Here is a 19,755-nt window from a genome sequence, read left to right as displayed (position 1 = left end):
GAATTCTGTACGAACGTTATTTCAGAGTTGCACCGCGAAAGGCGAGGAAAGTTGCGCCGGTACGAATCGATTCAGTTGTTTCTCACCGCGACAGAATCGAAATTTCAACGCGCCACCCGCTTGTTAAATGTCATCGGAAGATCGTCGCAAGCGCGACCATCGGAGCAGTCAAATGTCACGATGACATGACGCTTGGTACGAAGAAAACTCAACGTAATTTGTTCGAATTGTACACGAAAAATTCCGTGAGCAATCTCTCGTTCTACGATACTTGGTACGTGCGTAGAAATAAATGGGGACATGTACACGAACTTACGCCTCGTTCAGCGTCTGTACCGTCGTAACGTTAAAACGCAAGCTTCTAAACGGCTCCTCCTCGCGACTTCCGAGCCACGGAAGTGTTTCAAGCGCGTAAAGCACGACGGCTATGATAGATTCAACAACTTGCTCAACACGAGCAACAGCCAGTACTTGGAGTACATCTATCGGCAGTGGCTGAAGGACCCAACGTCCGTGAGCCCTTCGTGGAGCCTGTTCTTCGACTTCGTCTACGGGGACAAACCGTCTGTGTCGACGATCGCGAAACCTCCGACTGCTCGCGTCGAATCATCACCTTCGGTCGTACCGTCTAACTTAACGACCCCGCAGACAGGTGGATTTGTCTTCGAAATATTGACAATATAGACTTTCATTTGCTTTTTTACTTTCGAGTAGCATCGTCGGATTTCCCCCAGCAGAGCTTGAGACAAAAATCGGACAGCGAGCTGCAAGGTGATCAATTTATAAGCGGGGCATTGGACATCAACGCTACGATTAGAGCTTATCAGGTATATCAAGTCGGATCAAGGCCCGGACCTGTTGCTCAGGTTCTCCTCGATTGGGTTGCCTGAATCAATCTTCTGTTCTATTTGTTCAAGGCACGTGGTCATTTGATAGCCGACATTGATCCGTTGGGTATACAGAATCCGGAATCTCATAAGCTTCAAGGAACTCCGAATTTGCCACCAGCGATCGTCGTACGAGAACATTTAAAGGGCATGACGGAAGCTGACATGAACAAAGAGTTTCCGCTTGCACCGTTCACCGTAATCGGCGGCCCTAAACGAAGTCTTCCCTTGCGCGATATACTAACTAGGTTGAACGAAGTTTACTGCGGACATTTGGGTCTCGAGTACACTTACATTCACGACAACGGGATGGTAGGAGCTGATTGTTTCGAGTAATACATCCCACAACTCGCGGTTATCGATACAATTATGCTTTTCACAAGCCGGAATATCTTTTAGTTAGACTGGCTGAGGGAAAAGTTCGAGGTCCCCGGCGCTTGGGAGCTGCCTGAGCAACACAGAAAGTTTATTTGGATGGATATCATGAGAGCAGTAACGTTCGAAGGGTTTCTAGCCAGGAAGTATCCCACAGAGAAGAGGTTTGGCCTAGAGGGTTGCGAGTCTTTCATTCCATCGATGGTGGAATGCTTAGAAATCTCGGCCGAAAAAGGTAGAACTTCCCAACGTGTTTCAAGCGTTCGTTCCTTTCGAAGGCAGGTGAGACATATAATGGAACATTTTTGTAGGGGTAGAAAGTTTTGCGATAGGCATGGCTCATCGTGGTCGACTGAACACCTTGATCAACGTTTGCTCGAAACCGCTGCACCAATTGCTCACTCAATTCAATCCGATTCCTTTGGAGGGTTTTGGTTCCGGTGATGTGAAGTACCATTTAGGAATGCACACAGAGAAAATACTAGAGAGGTAAATCTCTTGGAGATTGTCACCTTGATTTTGATGTCTTTCTGAATCCACAGAAGCAACAAAAAGATTCTATGCGCCGTAATGGCTAATCCTTCGCATTTGGAAGCGATCGATCCAGTGATTGTTGGTCGCATTCGTGCAGAACAAGTGGAGAAAAACGATGCCAAGCGTATGTATACAGACCATTGCTGATTATTATGAAAGATTAATAGAGAGGAGACCTCAGCTAATAAATACTTTCGAGAAACTTCAGAAAGTGATGGTTGAAAATTCATTCTTTTTAGTGGGTAAGAAATCACTAGCTATTTTGGTTCACGGCGATGCTGCATTTTCGGGCCAAGGTATTGTTTACGAAACCATGCATCTAACGGATCTACCAGAGTACACAACCGGTGGTGTTATGCACGTCGTTATTAACAATCAGGTGAATTTTGAAGCGTTTCGTGATCCAAACGTAACTGGACTATCGTGTAAAGAACAATTTTTTATGTATTGCAGATTGGTTTCACTACCGATCCGAGGTACTCCAGATCCAGCGCGCATTGTACCGATGTAGCACGTGTTGTGAACGCTCCTATATTCCACATACACGGCGATAACCCCGACTTGGTGGCCTACTGCAGTAAAGTTGCCAGCGAATATAGGTAGACTCTGCGGTTCTTGATTTTTTCGATGCACACGGACTTTTCTTTCGCGATGTTACCGTTGACGAGTTCGTTACGGTTTTCTTTAAGAAAGTCTTCGATGGCTTTATACGATCTCGTTGACCGATATCGAGTACGTCGCATCCTATAAAATGCATGTGATATTTTTCTTTTCGACTCGAAAGGTTTCCGGATACAAATTTTGTCAATCTCTGACGTTTCTTCGACATATAATTGTTGTTCATTCATTAACGATTTCATTCGCGAAATACGGTATTATCGTAATTTTACGTTGATCCATTTATTTGTGTAGCTCCTATCGATGAGTCGGAAATGTAAGTCCTCGAGATAAACGCTTCCATACATAAAACATTTTATGAACATTGTTACTTATGTTGAGTAAAACGGATCATTTTAGTACAACTGTTATGAGCAACCGAAATAAATTTCCCTAGTTGATAATAGTTATTGGCAACGGAACAAAATTTCGACCACTCGCAGCTGTTGTGCCCGACTAAAAACATTTTAGTTGAGAAAATAGTTGTCATCCTATAACATTTTTTTTATTTTGGTTCTAATAGTTAGAGTTCTTGATAAAAGAATCATCCCCTGTAACATTAATCCAACAGAGCAGAATTCCACAATGACGTCGTCATAGACGTCGTAGGATATCGACGATTCGGCCACAACGAACTGGACGAACCAATGCTCACTCAACCCTTGATGTACAAGCGTATAAAGGAACACCCGAACGTGCTCACTATTTACAGCGACAAACTCTTGAAGGAGGGAGTGATTACGGAGGCGTTCGCCCAAGAAGTACATAAGAAATACGACGCAGCATCGTTTCGTTTGGCGCTCGTGCAAACGATGTTGCAGATTCATGCTCGTTTCTAGGAAATACAGAAGTATTGGAACCACTGCGAGTCAGAATTCGCGAAAGCGCAGGAGATAGACTCGATGAATATGAGCGACTGGCACGACGTACCGTGGTCCGAGTTTTTCGCTAGTCAAAGTCCACAGGCTCGCATACCGCCAACTGGTATCGATACAGAAACGATCAAGACGATTTGCAAAGCCATATCTACGCCTCCTAAAGATATCGAGTCGCACGGTCAAGTATGTGTTCAACCAAGCGGTATTTATTTCTCGACTTCCGTTCGAAGTAAAATTAAAAAATCTTTCATTGTTTCAAGTACACTAACTTAATATTGAGATAACATTCCATGTTTAAATCTGTATTATACAACTGTTATCGAAACTTGTAACGCTTTCAAATCTATCGAAACCATCGAGACTCCAGATATTCAATACATTCAAGACTTATTAAGACTTTCGAGAGTTCAAAATTATTCAACCAAGTAAATTTTCGAAACGAAGGTGTTGAGGGTAATGGACAAACGAGCACAGCTGATGGAAGCTCGCAAGGCGGACTGGGCGATGGGTGAATGTCTAGCGTTTCTCAGTTTGCTGAAAGAAGGTCACCACGTGAGATTATCCGGCGAGGATGTCGAGCGAGGTACTTTCTCGCACCGCATACACATCATCCACGATCAGAGCAGGGACAAAGTCTACAAAAATATTCTCCACGACGTGTTCCCCGGACAAGCTCTATACACCGTATCGAACTCTTCGTTATCGGAGTACGGTGTCTGCGGTGAGTTTCTTAGGAAATAATAATGATGATCACACGGTAAGGAATTAGATAAATGACTGTTGATCGTGCACACAGGATTCGAGTTAGGGTACTCGGCCTATAATCATAATACGTTGACAATATGGGAAGCTCAGTTTGGTGATTTCGCGAACACTTGTCAGGTAATCGTTTTTCAGTATATTTACACAAACAGTTATTGGTATTGCACAAAACAGCCGTTTTAGCTCGGTTATCGATACTTGAACGATATCTTTCGTTACTTTCACGAGGAAGTAACCATTTTGATTACATACGATAGTGATTACTTGGGAGACGCAATTTCGTAAATATAAAATTTAATTCACGACCGATCTGTATCTGAATTATTTGTCTGTATTATCATACGAATTATAGTGACGTTGGTCAGAAACGATTGGAACAACGTGTTATAGAAACGTGGAGGCGTAGAATAGTGTTGAAAGAAGAATGTTCGAATAAAATAATCCGTAGGTTACTCTAGATACTCTTCTCTGTTCCGGGCAATCGAAATGGGGTAGGCAAGTCGGATTGGTACTCCTTCTGCCGCATGGAATGGAAGGTCAAGGACCGGAGCATTCGTCCGCGAGGCTCGAACGATGTCTTCAATTGTGCGACGATGATTGGACTCATATCCCGGGCACGGAGCCAGGAGCTCCGCAAGGGGAAACCCCGGAACAGATCATGACACGGCAGCTGTTTGAGATAAACTGGATTGTTTGCAACTTGACCACTCCAGCGAACTTATTCCACGCTCTGCGGCGTCAAATCCATATGCCGTTTCGAAAACCACTGGTTAGATCTAATATTAATACCTTTGATCAGGTGTAAAGTAGTTTGGAAGACCGTGAAAATCATGTGATATTTTTTTAACATAACGATATCTCGAAGTCATCAGTACGACAAACTACAAATTCAAATGTATCGCGACGAAACGTTACTAAAAACAATTTCCACTGTAATTGTGTCTGTTTGTTCGTCCAATTAGGTTGTAATGTCACCTAAATCCCTGCTCCGTCATCCAATGGCTTTATCTTCTTTCGAAGAAATGGAACCTGATACTTCGTTCAAGCCTGTTATCTCAGACTCGCTCGTCAAGTCGGGCAACGTACAGAAGATATTACTTTGCAGCGGGAAGGTGTTTTACGATCTGGTAACAGAACGCCAAGAGAAACAAATGGAAGATAAAATAGCGATAATTCGTATCGAACAACTGTGCCCGTTCCCGTATCATTTTCTCAAACAGGAAGTAGAGAAATACCCGAACGCTAAGGTACAGGAAGTTAATCGTCGACTGGATATAGTAAACTGTTTTATAGTCTCCTTGGAGTAGCTTGGACTGTACATGTATCGTGTGTTTAGATCATGTGGTTGCAAGAAGATCACAAAAATCAGGGCGCCTATCTCTACGTGAGGGACAGGATAGCTCTAGCTCTGGGACTTCGTCTAGAAGACGTTATGTATGGTGGTCGACCACCGTCAGCTGCTCCATCAACTGGCAGCAAAATTATTCACGCAAACGAGTACAGCGATCTGATGTCGGTCGCTATGAAACTTGACTGATCCACAGGTAATTCAAATTCAAAGACATACTGCTGCAGGATATTAAAAATATGGCAGGAAGTGCATGACGCAACGAAATGACAACACGATTGAATGTGTAAGTTATCAGAATTGCTCCTTGTGAAATAGATAATTTGTCTTCTACTTTTTGTTTTCAATTATTTTCATCTTAAATATTTTTATTGCGCAGAAACTGACTCACCGAGAGACATAAGTATTTTGCATGCGACTTTTTGTGGTACGAGAAAATCCTTCCATCGAAAAAATTCCACATTGCATTTTTTTTCTTCACAGCGTTAACGGTTCGTCGAAAATATTTTTAGCTATCGCAACAACAGCAAACAACTATACGATGTGCAAAGTATAACTGAACTTGAGATCTTTCTAGGCAAATGGTGCTAATAGTCAATACAGTGCATATAGATTCAACGAGACTGTTGCACCTACAACATCAGACTTCCTGATGCGATGTGGTCGTCCTTGTATAGTAATACTAATATTGTATGAAAGACACTGTTTTTAAAAATTTATCGCGATTAAAAAAATATCGGGATGCTAATTGAAGTTGTACCAGCCATAATGGTATGTGATGTAATATTGCATAAACCAACGTTCTTTGTAACAGAATCTATTTCCCACGTAGTTTTTAAATTTTATATCAAATAAAAATCTACTGTTTATTTAAAGTAATAATTCTTTTATGTAACATCCATATAAAAATGGCAACCGTAATCGTGTTTAGTGTTTCCTAACTAAACGCAACTAACGATATCGGGGCGTAGCATTGAATTGATTTTTTTGTGGTGCATTGAATGCATTATAGAACCTGACTTGCAATTGATTTATTCAACCTTGAATCAATTAAATGTGAGTAAACCTGAATGTACTGCCGTGCACGGTACTACACATACATTTTTAATTTCGATTCATAAATAATGTTAAGTTTTTTAAATCATGTAGCGTGGTAAACAATACTTTAACGTAAATTATCGATGTTTAAATTTATTCTTAGAAAATGTTTAACAGAGTTTGTAAAGGTGAAGTGCAATAGACGTTGAAATGATTTTAATGTAACAAAAATCTCTTAACGCTATACAGGGTGTATGCGTTAAGTTTTGTCACCAGTTTCTGGCATTTCTGGTAGAGCAATTAAAAAATGTTTCAGACAAAATTTTTTTGGTACTTTATGGGCTACTTGCTCCCATATTCTTAAATCTCAAAAGATTCTGTTTACGTAAAAAAGTCAAGGTTACCTTTTCGTTGTTTCTCTAGGTGGTGCTATTTAAAAAAGACAAAGTGATCTTGATTTTTTTACGTAAAAAACATTTTTTGAGATTTAACAGTATGGGAACATGTAGCCCATGAAATACTAAAAAAATTTTGTTTGAGACATTTTTTAATTGCACTACCGGAAATGCCTAAAAACTGGTGACAAATCTTAACGCGTACACCTTGTATATATGTATATGTATTTAATATTTTAATAAAATTTACCGTTTGAATCATAGTTTGTAAAAGTTACAGAGAAAGGATTCTTCTCTTTTAGAACCAGCTGCTTTCTTTATTTATGTTTATATTTGCTGAATGAGAAGTTTGAAATTGGTCACTTTGTGTTCACTGTTATTGAAACTAAACACCGAATTTCAAATTTCGAGAAATTAATTTTATCGTTACTGTTACGCAAATTGATGTCATAGAAGAATTTTAAGCTTGGAGCTCCAAAAACTCGACAGCAAATATAATTGGATTACTAATTGTCAAATTTAATATAACATCACTGATGACTATTTAACTGCACTTAGTCGAATTAACTCTTTTTAAACGATTCATTTGGTAAAAACTATACCCATGTGAATCGATCAATTCACTAAACTACTAGTATAAGGCAAACGAGAATGCCAACTGAGATATTCTATCGTGACATGGGATAACAAATTTTTTATCCGTTCATCGACGAACACTAATACACGTTACAATCTATCAGAAATCGAAAAGATAAGCACTTTACGTACTTATCGAACAGGGTTTGCGGTTGTCGGGAACACCTTTTCCGCGATATTTATAGATAACAAAAAAATCAGAACTGGTTCGTTCTTTAAACATTATCGATTCGTAACATTTCATATTTAAGGAAAAGCATTAATAGTTCGTGTACAATAAGTTCTTAAATAAAGAATAAAAAAAGAAAATTTTTCAATTATACCTACTGTATTGACTAAAAGAAATTCTTTTTGTATGCTTGAAACAATGGATGTTTGAAGACACTTTAGAAATACACCAAAGATAAGTTGTGATAAATATAGTACACAAAATGATATCTTGCTTTTGATCTACGTACTGTGCAGAAATAGCATTTTCAAGCGCCAAATAACAAATTCTTTAAACGCTACACATCGATGCGATGATTAAAATTATTCGTTTTTGTTATAATTACGATTTTTTACAAATTATTGAAGTATGTATGCACGAATACAGTAGCTCTATTATATTAATATAGTATGGGAGCGCCGATGTTTTTGACCTTACCTGATGAGTCCAGGTTTCGAACTATCACTTACCTCTTTTTTTTAAATAGACAGAAAGCACATATTAATAGATTCGTTAAACGTGTAAAAATTGAATCCGACTAACGGATGCTGTGCATCGGCGCCCGCTTTACACTGTTAAAATTACTGATAGTGAGCTGCACCTAAGCGAACTTAGGCACATTAAGCACTCGTGACAGAACGTCGAGCGCGGGACCAAATGAGTTATTAACCTGGATTAAAGCAAACTTTTGAGACTTTCGAGACTTTTCAGACACCTGGATTTACGACACAAAAATTTTATTCCCATTAATTTTGTTATATGATACTTTATATTTTTCTCAAGAATTATGTTAACACGTGATTAATATACGACTCCATCTATCCATTCACACACCTAAGTGGTAACCATACCCAACATCCCTTTTCAATAAACAATAGATAAGCGATCTCCAGACACTGTCGTACACATTGCTGCAATCGCATACGTATGTACTGTATGTAGATATAAGTCGAATTCATTGTCAGTATAGTGTTAGCAAAAGTATTTTGCAAATATTTTGAAAGAAGAAAGTTGTTGCAAATCTTGTCCTTTATAGCACATCCAAAAGTCATTGAAATTGACCAGAGAAATTGATTTTTTATTTTTTTCTGTAATCTCAAACTAATCATATAAGTTCACAAATTTTCAACAATTGTAACTTTGTTTGTAAATATAATCTTTATTCTTGTTTAGCATTATTCGATGTACATACTCCACGGGAAAATTGAATGGTCGGACTTTACACATCATGGTAGCTGTAAGAAGAGCCAATTTAGTCTGAATGTACATACATATGTGTCATAGCATTTCTAAGGATCGTAGGCTTCGAATTCTCGGTCGCATTGTTGTATGTACATCGGATAATGCTAATGCCAGTGGTATGTCAATATTGAAACCAGATTTAATCAAATAAAAAATGGGAGATCTGATGAAGAACAATTGTACTTTCCTTTATAGTGGTAAAGTAGTCTTTTCAATTTTACTACTAATTCAGAGTTTTCCTTTCCTATTTGTGAATATAGCTTAAGCTGTAAATTATTCTACAGTTTAATTAAATATCCTTGAAATGTGATGCCGTATATTTATTTATCTATAGTATTGTTATATTATTTTAATAATATGTTTTGTGGCTCTCCATTTATAAATTTCTTAGTTCTCCCTCCCCCTTTCGTCAGAACTGTTGTTCTCTGAATGATATATGATATCTATTGAGAATCACTGTTCTAGAACAATACAATAGAATTTCAATGATTGCATGAGAGGCTTGCTGATAGTTTAATATCGACAAATGGAAGGGTTTGCTGCTAAGCAATAAATAAGATTGGAGACGTTACTCATGGGGCACAAGTAGTTTGAATACGGTGTGTGAGACAACTTCTAATTGGATTAATTACTTACATTATTGTAGAAACGTCAATTATTGCTGAAATTTTCAGCCCTGATTTCCTGTAATAATCAAGAATCTACTTTACGGTGTTTCTCTATTTACGAACAGAAAGTGACGCTTAAATCGTAATTCGAATTGAATTTGCCACGAAGAGAAACTTACTTATCGGATTTCCCGCTTGAGGGCGGTCGCGCTCGATAGTTACGCATTTAGTGAACTCGCGCATAGCATTCGGTGCGGTCAGTCGAACCGTTAGTCAGTCAGTTAGCTGCTTGGTATGGTAAGTTCGGTGTATATAACATTTTGACGCGTTGCGTAATCGTTTAAAAGTGTAAGCAAGACGGAGGAAACTCGCGTCGCGTACGTTTTCAGTCGTGTCTCGCGCTCCCGTCGAAGAAATCGCATTGCCTGCCGCGGATCAAGAGATATGCCGAACAGTGGAGTCGAACGTTGTTAACATCACAAAGGATGCCACTGGATTTTCCTCTGGCAAATCGGTAACGAACGAGCAGCAGCAACAGCCTGTCACAGAGAAAATGTCGCCGATTAAGACCAACGGCGGTCCGCCGGGGACCACCTCTATACCTGTGCTGAATTACGTGAGATATGAGCATTTTGTGGGCGGCATATCCGGTGGCGTGACGGCTACGTTAATACTGCACCCGTTAGACCTGATCAAGACTAGATTCGCAGGTAAGCACTTTGTCGAGCTCGTCGTCGCTGACGACATAATGGTTTGACGAAAATGGCGGATACGTGTTCGATCTCCTTGATATGCACGTGGTGTTACGCACCACGATGCATACTTACGCACTTGTTGCTTGTCACGGAAAACTCTGGCATGAGTCTGTTTGTTTCTGCTCATCTGTGTGACTCACTGCTTTGACTTCTTCCTCTGCTCGGGACTTACATCAATAATCTAGTAAAATTTTACGAGAACAGATATTCGAAACTACAGTGCCGGATAGTACCGATGAAATGCTTCTCCCCTCCCTTCGAATAGTATATGTATATAAAATCGATTACTGGTATGCCGAAATATTTATTTTTTGTTCTTGTTTAGTTCTTTACATTCGGTAGCGAATATAAGGAGGAAATGGGACTATAGGGGTTTGAGCTTTAATTAAATTTCTATTATCTGAATTTTATTCTGTCCAAGCGATTTCATTATGAATTGACAAATGTTGAACAATCGTCAAAACTGCAATATTTCTGTTTCTATTTATAATTTTTAGGGAGGGAATTCTCGAATTATTTTTAAACTTATTTATTTGTAAGCCCCTCAACCCCCTTGAGGTTTTTTATATCTTTGTCATACCAAAGGCACATACACATCAAAATTTTCATTATTACAGAATAACAAGATAAAAATGTACGCATTCGAGAAAATACTAAACTAACCGATAACGTGCGCTTAGTCTACGAATTATCAACAGGATAAATCTCTGACGATTATGATTAATATATATGGATCAGTTATTTGTAACATTTACCCTAAAAAATTCGTAGCGTAAGGCGATAATGTGTGTGAAATGTATAACGAGAAATTTTGTATAATCTACAGAATGATCCAGTTATTTATACTAGATGAACGCGAATATTTTCACGCGATACTAAATAGAGAAACATTGCGATAGTTGGATTCTTAATCGCATCAGTTTTTGAAATGAAAATCGTTGGCAACAGTTTTCTGTTTCCATTTGAATTTTTTACTTTTTGTTATGAAATATTGCTTTCAAGACTTATCAAGAAGTTGGACGATGGATTGACTATAAGTCATTGTTTAACTGTACTTGAATTAAAAGTGTTACGTGTTATTAACTGTTACTGTGCGAACGACAAGCAAATATACTTTAACTCAGTGTTATATTTAAGAACAATGAGAGCTGGTTGAAGTTTACAGTCGTTGTTATTATGTAGGTAGGAATGTGTGACGTTTTGGGTTAACGATCGTATGAGTTTGAAAGACAAGGTCAGGCCGAAGAAACACGTGGCGTTTATCATGAAAGATCGAGAAGTATTTTTGACCGGCTCAGAATGCTCGCTAGTCATTGACTGTTCACGCGGGAGATATTTTTAAATTTATTGGCGTTCGTAAATTTTACACGAAAATATAAAGATTAAATACGATTTAAAATTACTTTGTCGAGTCCTATTAATTATGCTCGCGACCCAGCACGTGTTTTTCGATCATTTAATATTGTTAAACTTACAATCAGAGCTCAAAGTATGTACCTTATCGTGACAGTAATTACTTTATTGATGACATTTAATTAATAACCTTATCTAGTTGTTTTGTCTAAAGTCAAAATTTTATAAAAATAATTAGCACTAAAATGGAAAAATTTTGTTATGGACTCAGAAGTGACTCAGAAGTGTTTTGATTCAGAAAGTGTGAAAGATAAAGACATGAAATTGAAGCGATCAATACGTAATTGATCGTTGCGAATTCAACGCGTGGAAAAAGCAAATTAGATACAGAGCAGAGTTGGTCCGCCATGTTTTCTGATGAAATGGAAAGTAAAGGTCGACTTTCGTTCACATTTAAGAATGGAAAGTAGATATTCCAGTTTGATTGAACAAGAATAATTAGAAATTGAAATTTGTATTGTATTATGAATACCGTGAATTATAAATAGTGGTATTTGATATCAACAATATAACAATCAGTATTCGCAGTTTTCTATTGTTTTTTTTCTCTTATATTTAAATTTAACGAACAGATACTTTGAATAACCATCGCGGGATACGTATATGTATATCATATTTCGTATTTTATTCATTTCAAAGAAATATATTCCTATCCAGTGACGTCAATTGTCCGATGAGTTACGGTACAAGAGTATAATGTTTGCATGGAAAAATGTTGATGTAATATTTTGCGAATAACAGGATTCTTGTAATATTATTTAATTATTTTCGTTGTTTAATCGAATGCATATTTACTTTTAACAGATTGCTTGAAATAAAAAGTAAGTAATATTAATCAAACAGAAATTGCGAGTCTGATTTACTATAAAGTAATAATTTATTTGTAATATCTAAAGACTTGAGTATATAACGAACCAACGAAACAATACTACCGACTTTATAACGAGTTTATCTGCCGTAGCTTTTAATCTTCTGTTATTACTTGAAATGCTGATGACTGTGTACTATGTCATGAAGGAGGGCTCGCCGTCGACGTATTTTCGTCGTAAAATTCGTTGGCTGTACACCAAACAGTAAGAAATTCAGCGGATTGCGTCAGTAGCACGTGAGGTTGAACTATGAAATTTTAACGCGTTCTTCCGCGATTAAAATTACTCGTCGCAGAAAAATGTATGATAAAATTTACGATCCGATCTACCACGAGTCTCGTTGTAATTACCTCTATGGAATAATAATGTTAAAAATATTCTATGTTGTATAAGAAAATGTACATATTAGTTTTGCCATAATCTAATCATCATCAATAAATTACAATTGTTACTCAGAGTTTTTTTTTAGCATACAATATATGTATATCGTGTTGGAAGGTTTTTGCTTTTAGCATGTATATGTAATATAGAGATAACTTATCGCGTGTTAATAAATATCAGTGACTTCTGAGAAAGTTATGCCCGTATTGTTTTTTTGTTGTCCTTAGTAAATAAGTAACCGATTTGATATGCTGATGTTTGTTCAAATTTTCAATGGAAACTGAGAAAGCATTAATTCCAAATGAAACGCGCTTGTCGCACAATAAAGGGTCACGTCGCTGACGTTTGCAAAGAGAGCAACCGATAAACCACGACACGCGATCGGAGGAAACAGAATAATTAGATTTCGCTTATCCACATGGCTCCATTTTAATATCATCGTGCGTCGAATTAGAAAAAATACAAACAACTAAAAAATGAATTGAAAGCTTGTTTTTAATAAAATCAGTTATGTTCATTGTTTGTTTTTTTCTTATTACAGTTAACGATGGGCATACGCATTCTGGTCCACAATATAAAGGTCTCAGAAACGCGGTCATGCAAATTATTAAGACCGAAGGTGTGCAAGGACTTTACAAAGGTGTAATACCGAATGTGTTAGGATCCGGTGGTGCATGGGGTTGCTATTTCTTTTTGTAAGAATCTCCATTGATCTTAATTATTACAAGGGGATTAATCTTGAAATGAACACTTTGGATGACTGTGAATTATTATTGTTTAGCTTCAACACTATTAAAGGTTGGATCCAAGCGGGAAATAATCGGAAACCTTTGGGACCTTCCTGGCATATGTTCGCTGCAGTAGATGCTGGCATTCTTACCTTACTTATAACCAATCCACTGTGGGTAGTGAAAACGCGGTTGTGTTTGCAATATAAGGATGATAACAATGTTCCAGAAAAGTTTCGATATAAAGGCACAGTAGATGCGATTAGAAAAATTTATAGAACAGAAGGGATCCATGGTTTGTACCGGGTAAGTAAACTCAATATTTGTGCAATGGAATATTAACGGATTAGTAATTAATATTACATTATTTAAATATAAACTTCATTGAAATTTTTCAGGGTTTAATTCCTGGAATGTTTGGTGTTTCACACGGTGCCATTCAATTTATGGTGTACGAAGAGCTGAAAAATTGGTACAATGGTTATTTAAATTCTCCAATTGACAATAAGTTGGTAAGTTCAATATTAACCAAACAAAAGAATTATTCGAAAACGGATTGACCTACAAGCAATGTCTTTATTTGCAGAGTACATATGAATACATAGTCTTCGCGGCAATCTCAAAATTAATTGCTGCCGCTACGACTTATCCTTTTCAAGTTGTAAGAGCTCGACTTCAAGATCATCATCATAACTACTCGGGCAGCAGAGAATGTGTACGAACGATATGGAGGTCAGAAGGCATAAAGGGTTTTTATAAAGGCTTAACACCATACATAATACATGTTACACCAAATATTTGTTTAGTTATCGTAATTTATGAAACATTTTCTAATGTTTCTTAGTAAAACTCTTATTGACTTCTTAGATTATATTAATTTAATTTTTTATTGTAGAAATGAAAAAAAAAGAACATATTAGTCTCATTTAAATGTTTTGTAACTTATCGAAATCGAGTTATGTTTTGATATTGGATTTGCCTAGTTCTAAATAGTCCACTAACTTGATAGAAGCAATCAACAGATTGATTTTATTTAAGCGTAACTTATATTCCAAGCATTGGAGACTTTTCGTTGGTTGAGAGTAATCTTGAAACAGTATTATTAGAAAAAGCTACTACTCTATCGTACATGTACTTTCGTACAAGACAAAACATGTGTAGTTTTGAAGTATATATTTCTGTTATGTCGATCCTTGCTTCAGATTGATATGACTCAATTACAAAACTTAGGTTGTCGCTTAACGGTAAATATAATCAATGAAATAAAACATGTGTAATGTGATACTTTGTGGTTACGAAAGATAGAGCTATTCATTTAATGAGAACAATATTTCTGACGATTTGTTTGCAAAAATAATTCATTGTATACGCGAGAGGATACTATTGAGAATTGTTTACTGTTATTAGTAATACAATTTTAATGAAGTTATCAAGCTGCAAATGTTGCGGGATTAGTAAGATAGGTATGTAATTTAATATTCTGATTTAAATTTATTTTTGAAAGATATAAACACTGTACTATTTTCTTTACTAGGAAAAGTTGAAGACAGTCTTTAATATATATCTATTATTTTATGGACATTGTCTGTATTAGACGATTCTTTTATATTAACGATCGAATATTTTACTTCGTAATTAAAAACAATTATATACCTACAAATATGTACTGAGCAAATGCTATTTCAAATATTCTCGGATTATACGATGTGATTTTTGAGATAGTAGTAATTTATATGAATTATTTCAGCATAACTTATGCGTACAAACTAATTTTATTTGCCCTTGTAAAGTGCGAAAAGAACACTTATGTATTGTAAAGATAACTAACTTAATTATTTTTCATATTATAATAATTCTTATTCAGGTTTACACTCATAATATATGTGACGTGTATTCAAATTATTAAATTGCATCTAATAGTTCCGATTAATATTACTTAATAATCTTCGTCTCTTGATTAAGAGCAATGTTTATTCTGGAATTCCTGTTTCAGTGTAAAGATTTGACTAGTAAAAAAATGCAATTTATTGCATGTGATGGAAGTTGGAGTGTGTAATAGTTAAATTTACATTTTAAACAGTCATATAGTTGCATAAGCAACGGGCTACGTGTGTACTTATAGTATCTGCATATTGCCTTTGTAATGCGACCATGTGTACACTAATAGATGAAAATTTTTCGGGATTCCCGCGTGATTTGCAAGTCACCATGCCCATCCTAAATCTCATTGCAAAAGAATAACGAGACAAGTGTATGCGTAGGAATGTAATAATTGTCTACAATTTTATTGTTATTCGTGCAATCATATGTCTTGTATGCAATGAATAAGTACATCCCATTTCGAACCACCTATGTTAGATGAATGTTGTAGAGTCTGGTACTCGGAGCAACCGAAGTGTAGCAATAAAATTCAATGTCACTGTAACATTTAATAAGTAGGTTGAATTTATTTATACGGAGTTTTTGAAAGAACTATGAACGACTTAATAATAAACATGGCAACGCTTTGATAATTGTTTAATGTCCGAGTGTCTGTTGATTTATTCGTACGTTTTTTTTTTTCATTGGAGCAACTCAATCCTCGGAATTTGCGTTTCGCAATAGCCGGCAAGAGTTATAGAAATCGGCCGAAGAAATATATTTGCACGAACGAAAACAGTGAATCTTGGACACGCGTCACTGAATTCCCAGTTCCAGATATCTTTCTTCGAAATACGGCGATCACGTTTGACATAGTTTCGCATCGCATAACGCGTTCTTTCTTGAATATTTTTACATATAAATTAAGCGCCATGGCGGAATCACAGGCATTAGCGCGACAAGATATGTAAGAAATGCAATGTGTTTGTGCGCGTGTGTGTATGGACGTGTATGATGTGGAGATAATTGCGACGAAACGGATCATTGCTGCGAAATCACCAGCAGTACGATTTTTGGACGCAATACATACGATTATACGTTTTATTTGTATCCACGTATCATCAGAGTGATGCAGAAGAAGGGAAATAAACTATACACAGAATTGATCTATGAATTTTTTAACTGCTTTATTCGTTTTTAATTTGCACGAACTATTTACGATTTCTTCAAAAATTCATTGGTGAACACTGAACAGACGTAAAAAATTATTTGGATTGTACGATATTAACTGGTATACACGATGCAATTGGTTTCATTTAATAGTAAACGTGCTTCGTTACAAAACGACAAGAATCGTACGCCGGTTCGAATTTTGGTGCGAATGATAAAAAATATATTGTAGGTTCTACACAATCCGATTGCCAGAAAAAGGAAGCAAATAACAACAGCGTATTACTGGTGGTTAATTGCAGATATGAAGGGTGCCTTGGCTTTTACAAGGGGTTGAGTGCAAACCTGACCAGGGTGGTCCCGGCAACTGTGATCACGTTTGTGGTATACGAAAACGTGTCTTGGTATCTTCTGCAACACAGAAATAGACGGATCATCGAGGGAGACAAGATGCCACTTCCCATTCCGGTTAAAAAAATCGAGACTTGAAGTACCCGTTGGAAATTCGTGCTGGGAAACACGACACCTAATTCAGATCTAATACGGTACTACCTTGAGAAAAACAAAAAAGATCGAAGGCACAATATACCTGGACCAGTTGACAGAATATTACGATTTGCGAAATAAACACGTCCGCTAACGATGGACGAAAATTCCAGTTGAATCGCAACGACACAAAGCAGGATGCATTTCGATTCCGAGCGAAGGATCATAATTGTTAAATTGTTCCATAAATCGTTTGCAAGCAGGGATTGGAAAATATGGTTTAAAAAGCATTTGAATGACGAATACCTTACTAATTTGTATTCTATTTATAGTAGAATACAAATACAGGGTTTCTCAGGAATCGAGAGGGATTTATCTTTTAGAGGCCTCGACAGCTCTTCGAAAACTCTCAGTATATTGAAACAACTCTTTCTTGCGAAACAATATTATTGCATTCAGTCCTGAATCTTCTACTTGGACTCTTTCACTAAGGCATGTTGATAAATCAAACATGTTAGTTCATACATTCAAAATTATTAGTATGATTAGTTTGAATGGACTCTTTAAACTAATTCAAACATCTTTTTTGTGTAAATTTGAGATTCCACTCTTTAATAGAGCTTGATTGAATGTTTGAAAGTAATTGCATGTTAAATTCATTCGTTATCTTTGCAGTTATTTCTATTCGATTTCATGTGTATAAGTATCCTGTTAATCCATGGTTAGTGTTGTGCGTGTGACTGAAACGGTCGTAGTGAGATATTGTGTATAAGACGATTCGATGAATTTTCATGTGTGGCTATTAATCCACACATAACTCTGATTCTTGTAACAGAATTCATGGTTGTGATGTTATATGTATATCTGGGCGTGCATCAGAGACTTGGTACTCTGTCATTTTACACATAGAAAATTATTTCTAGATCACTGTACCCGAATTACGCTTGTGAGCATATTACGAATAGGAACAAAGGTACTGGAGTTGTATCCTACAATAGTTTTCTCTGCTGAGACATCATTCAAAGTGAACAGTCAGTAAATATTGAATATATTAGCATTTTATATTCAATGGCTGAGTAAGTACAGAATATATTTTTCGATTTCAATATTTAGTACAACGTCAGACACGTGTAAATGGTATTAATGTGATGTCTGGTCTTCAAATTTGATATAAACAGATAACTTTATAATAATATGAATTCTTGAAAAGCATTGCATTAATACCATATACATATCAATTGATGCAATGATGGTATTTGTCATTTGCCAGTGACACTGAATTTTCTTTACTAGATATCAAGTACAGAATAGTATATTTGGCAGATACAAATTACAAGAGTCATATTCGACTGCATGAATGAATTAAAAAATATAAGCGAATGTAGATGATCACCATAGAATACAATACGTCAGGTTGTTCGTCAATCGTTCTAAGTAGAAATTCATTCGATTCTGCCTATTCCTGTTTGCAAATCCATTTCCGCCTTTGTGAGAGTTAGATTAAACTTTCGTAATAACCGTGTCCGCTGGTTCTGTTACGTTGTACATCGTATTGTCCATGTATTGCCAATGTGAAATCAATTATGAATACATTGATCGAACTCTTACTAGCATTCAGAAATTTCATTTATTCTGTGAAGATTGCCGTTACGAGTTTGTATGCGTAATAGTAGCGGTACGAACAAACTATTTATATTGTTACATGTGTGAGCACCGATTAAGTTAAACAATTTTATAGATTCTGAGGAATTAATTATTCTTTCCGACATTTTTCATCTTCTCCTTTGAGTTACAGTTGTCTTTTCTGCATTTTTCATTTGAAATTTTGTATATTTTTTTATCGTATCTAACTAATGCATTTTAACTGCATTTAAAATTGCATTGTCTCTATTCGTCGAATCCATGGTATTTGCAATACCTTGAAACGCGTTCGACAATGTACGCGAAGAGTTGCTGTACATTTATTATAAACTCGATCATAGTTAAAATGTCGAACCAAGCCACGTCGTTCCCAAATTGCATACATTAATGTGCTTCAAATTTACAATGAATTTGTGTAATCAAAAGGGTGTTTGGACTGTCGTTTATCGCACTCGACGTTCAATTCTATGTACTGATTATTACTGGTGGACGTGCAAACACAAACTTCGTTTGGTGCACGTTTGTTTAATTTATCATTGCTCTTCGTATTGTCAAAATCTGAATGTAGTAGCTTGCTGAATTGAATTTGAACATTTTATTTGAAAAGGATCGCGTATTGCGTTACTTTGATAAATTATGTTTTTTCGGTAGTTCGAAGCAACATGTCCAATGATGTTTCCTCTTCGCATTGTGTAAGTATACCTACTTAATTACTTTGTTATTATTATAAACAATCGTGTACAAATTTAAATGTGTATTCATACAGGGTGTTAGGCCACCCCTGGGAAAAATTTTAATGGGGGATTCTAGAGGCCAAAATAAGACGAAAATCAAGAATAACAATTTGTTGATGGAGCCTTTGTTAAAAAGTTATTAACATTTAA

At 36.4% G+C, this 19,755-nt stretch overlaps 2 protein-coding genes across 2 annotated transcripts; both read left to right on the top strand.

Moving 5' to 3' along the window:
• Positions 1 to 300: 300 nt before the first annotated feature.
• LOC122401148 (2-oxoglutarate dehydrogenase, mitochondrial-like) lies at positions 301 to 5,631 on the top strand. Its single transcript, XM_043403107.1, has 15 exons — positions 301 to 652; positions 715 to 827; positions 918 to 1,199; positions 1,287 to 1,497; positions 1,574 to 1,751; positions 1,805 to 1,920; positions 2,036 to 2,175; positions 2,250 to 2,395; positions 3,025 to 3,214; positions 3,293 to 3,514; positions 3,776 to 4,052; positions 4,128 to 4,213; positions 4,542 to 4,862; positions 5,056 to 5,340; positions 5,430 to 5,631. Exons 1-15 carry the CDS (start codon positions 301 to 303, stop codon positions 5,628 to 5,630), a joined length of 3,120 nt encoding a protein of 1,039 aa, XP_043259042.1. The 3' UTR covers position 5,631.
• Positions 5,632 to 9,796: 4,165 nt separating this feature from the next.
• LOC122401169 (mitochondrial folate transporter/carrier) lies at positions 9,797 to 18,990 on the top strand. The gene is made up of 6 exons (XM_043403133.1): positions 9,797 to 10,278; positions 13,528 to 13,681; positions 13,768 to 14,020; positions 14,113 to 14,226; positions 14,301 to 14,446; positions 17,047 to 18,990. The coding sequence occupies exons 1-6, from the start codon at positions 10,122 to 10,124 to the stop codon at positions 17,231 to 17,233; spliced, it is 1,011 nt and encodes a 336-aa protein (XP_043259068.1). The 5' UTR covers positions 9,797 to 10,121; the 3' UTR covers positions 17,234 to 18,990.
• The last annotated feature ends 765 nt before the right edge of the window (positions 18,991 to 19,755 follow it).

This window comes from Colletes gigas, unplaced genomic scaffold, assembly GCF_013123115.1.
Source record: "Colletes gigas isolate AHSC1104 unplaced genomic scaffold, ASM1312311v1 Colletes_gigas_Sc00022, whole genome shotgun sequence".
In the NCBI taxonomy this organism is placed as follows: Eukaryota; Metazoa; Arthropoda; class Insecta; order Hymenoptera; family Colletidae; genus Colletes; species Colletes gigas.
Note: the sequence above shows the minus strand (reverse complement) of the source record. Positions and strands in the feature narration are given on the sequence as shown.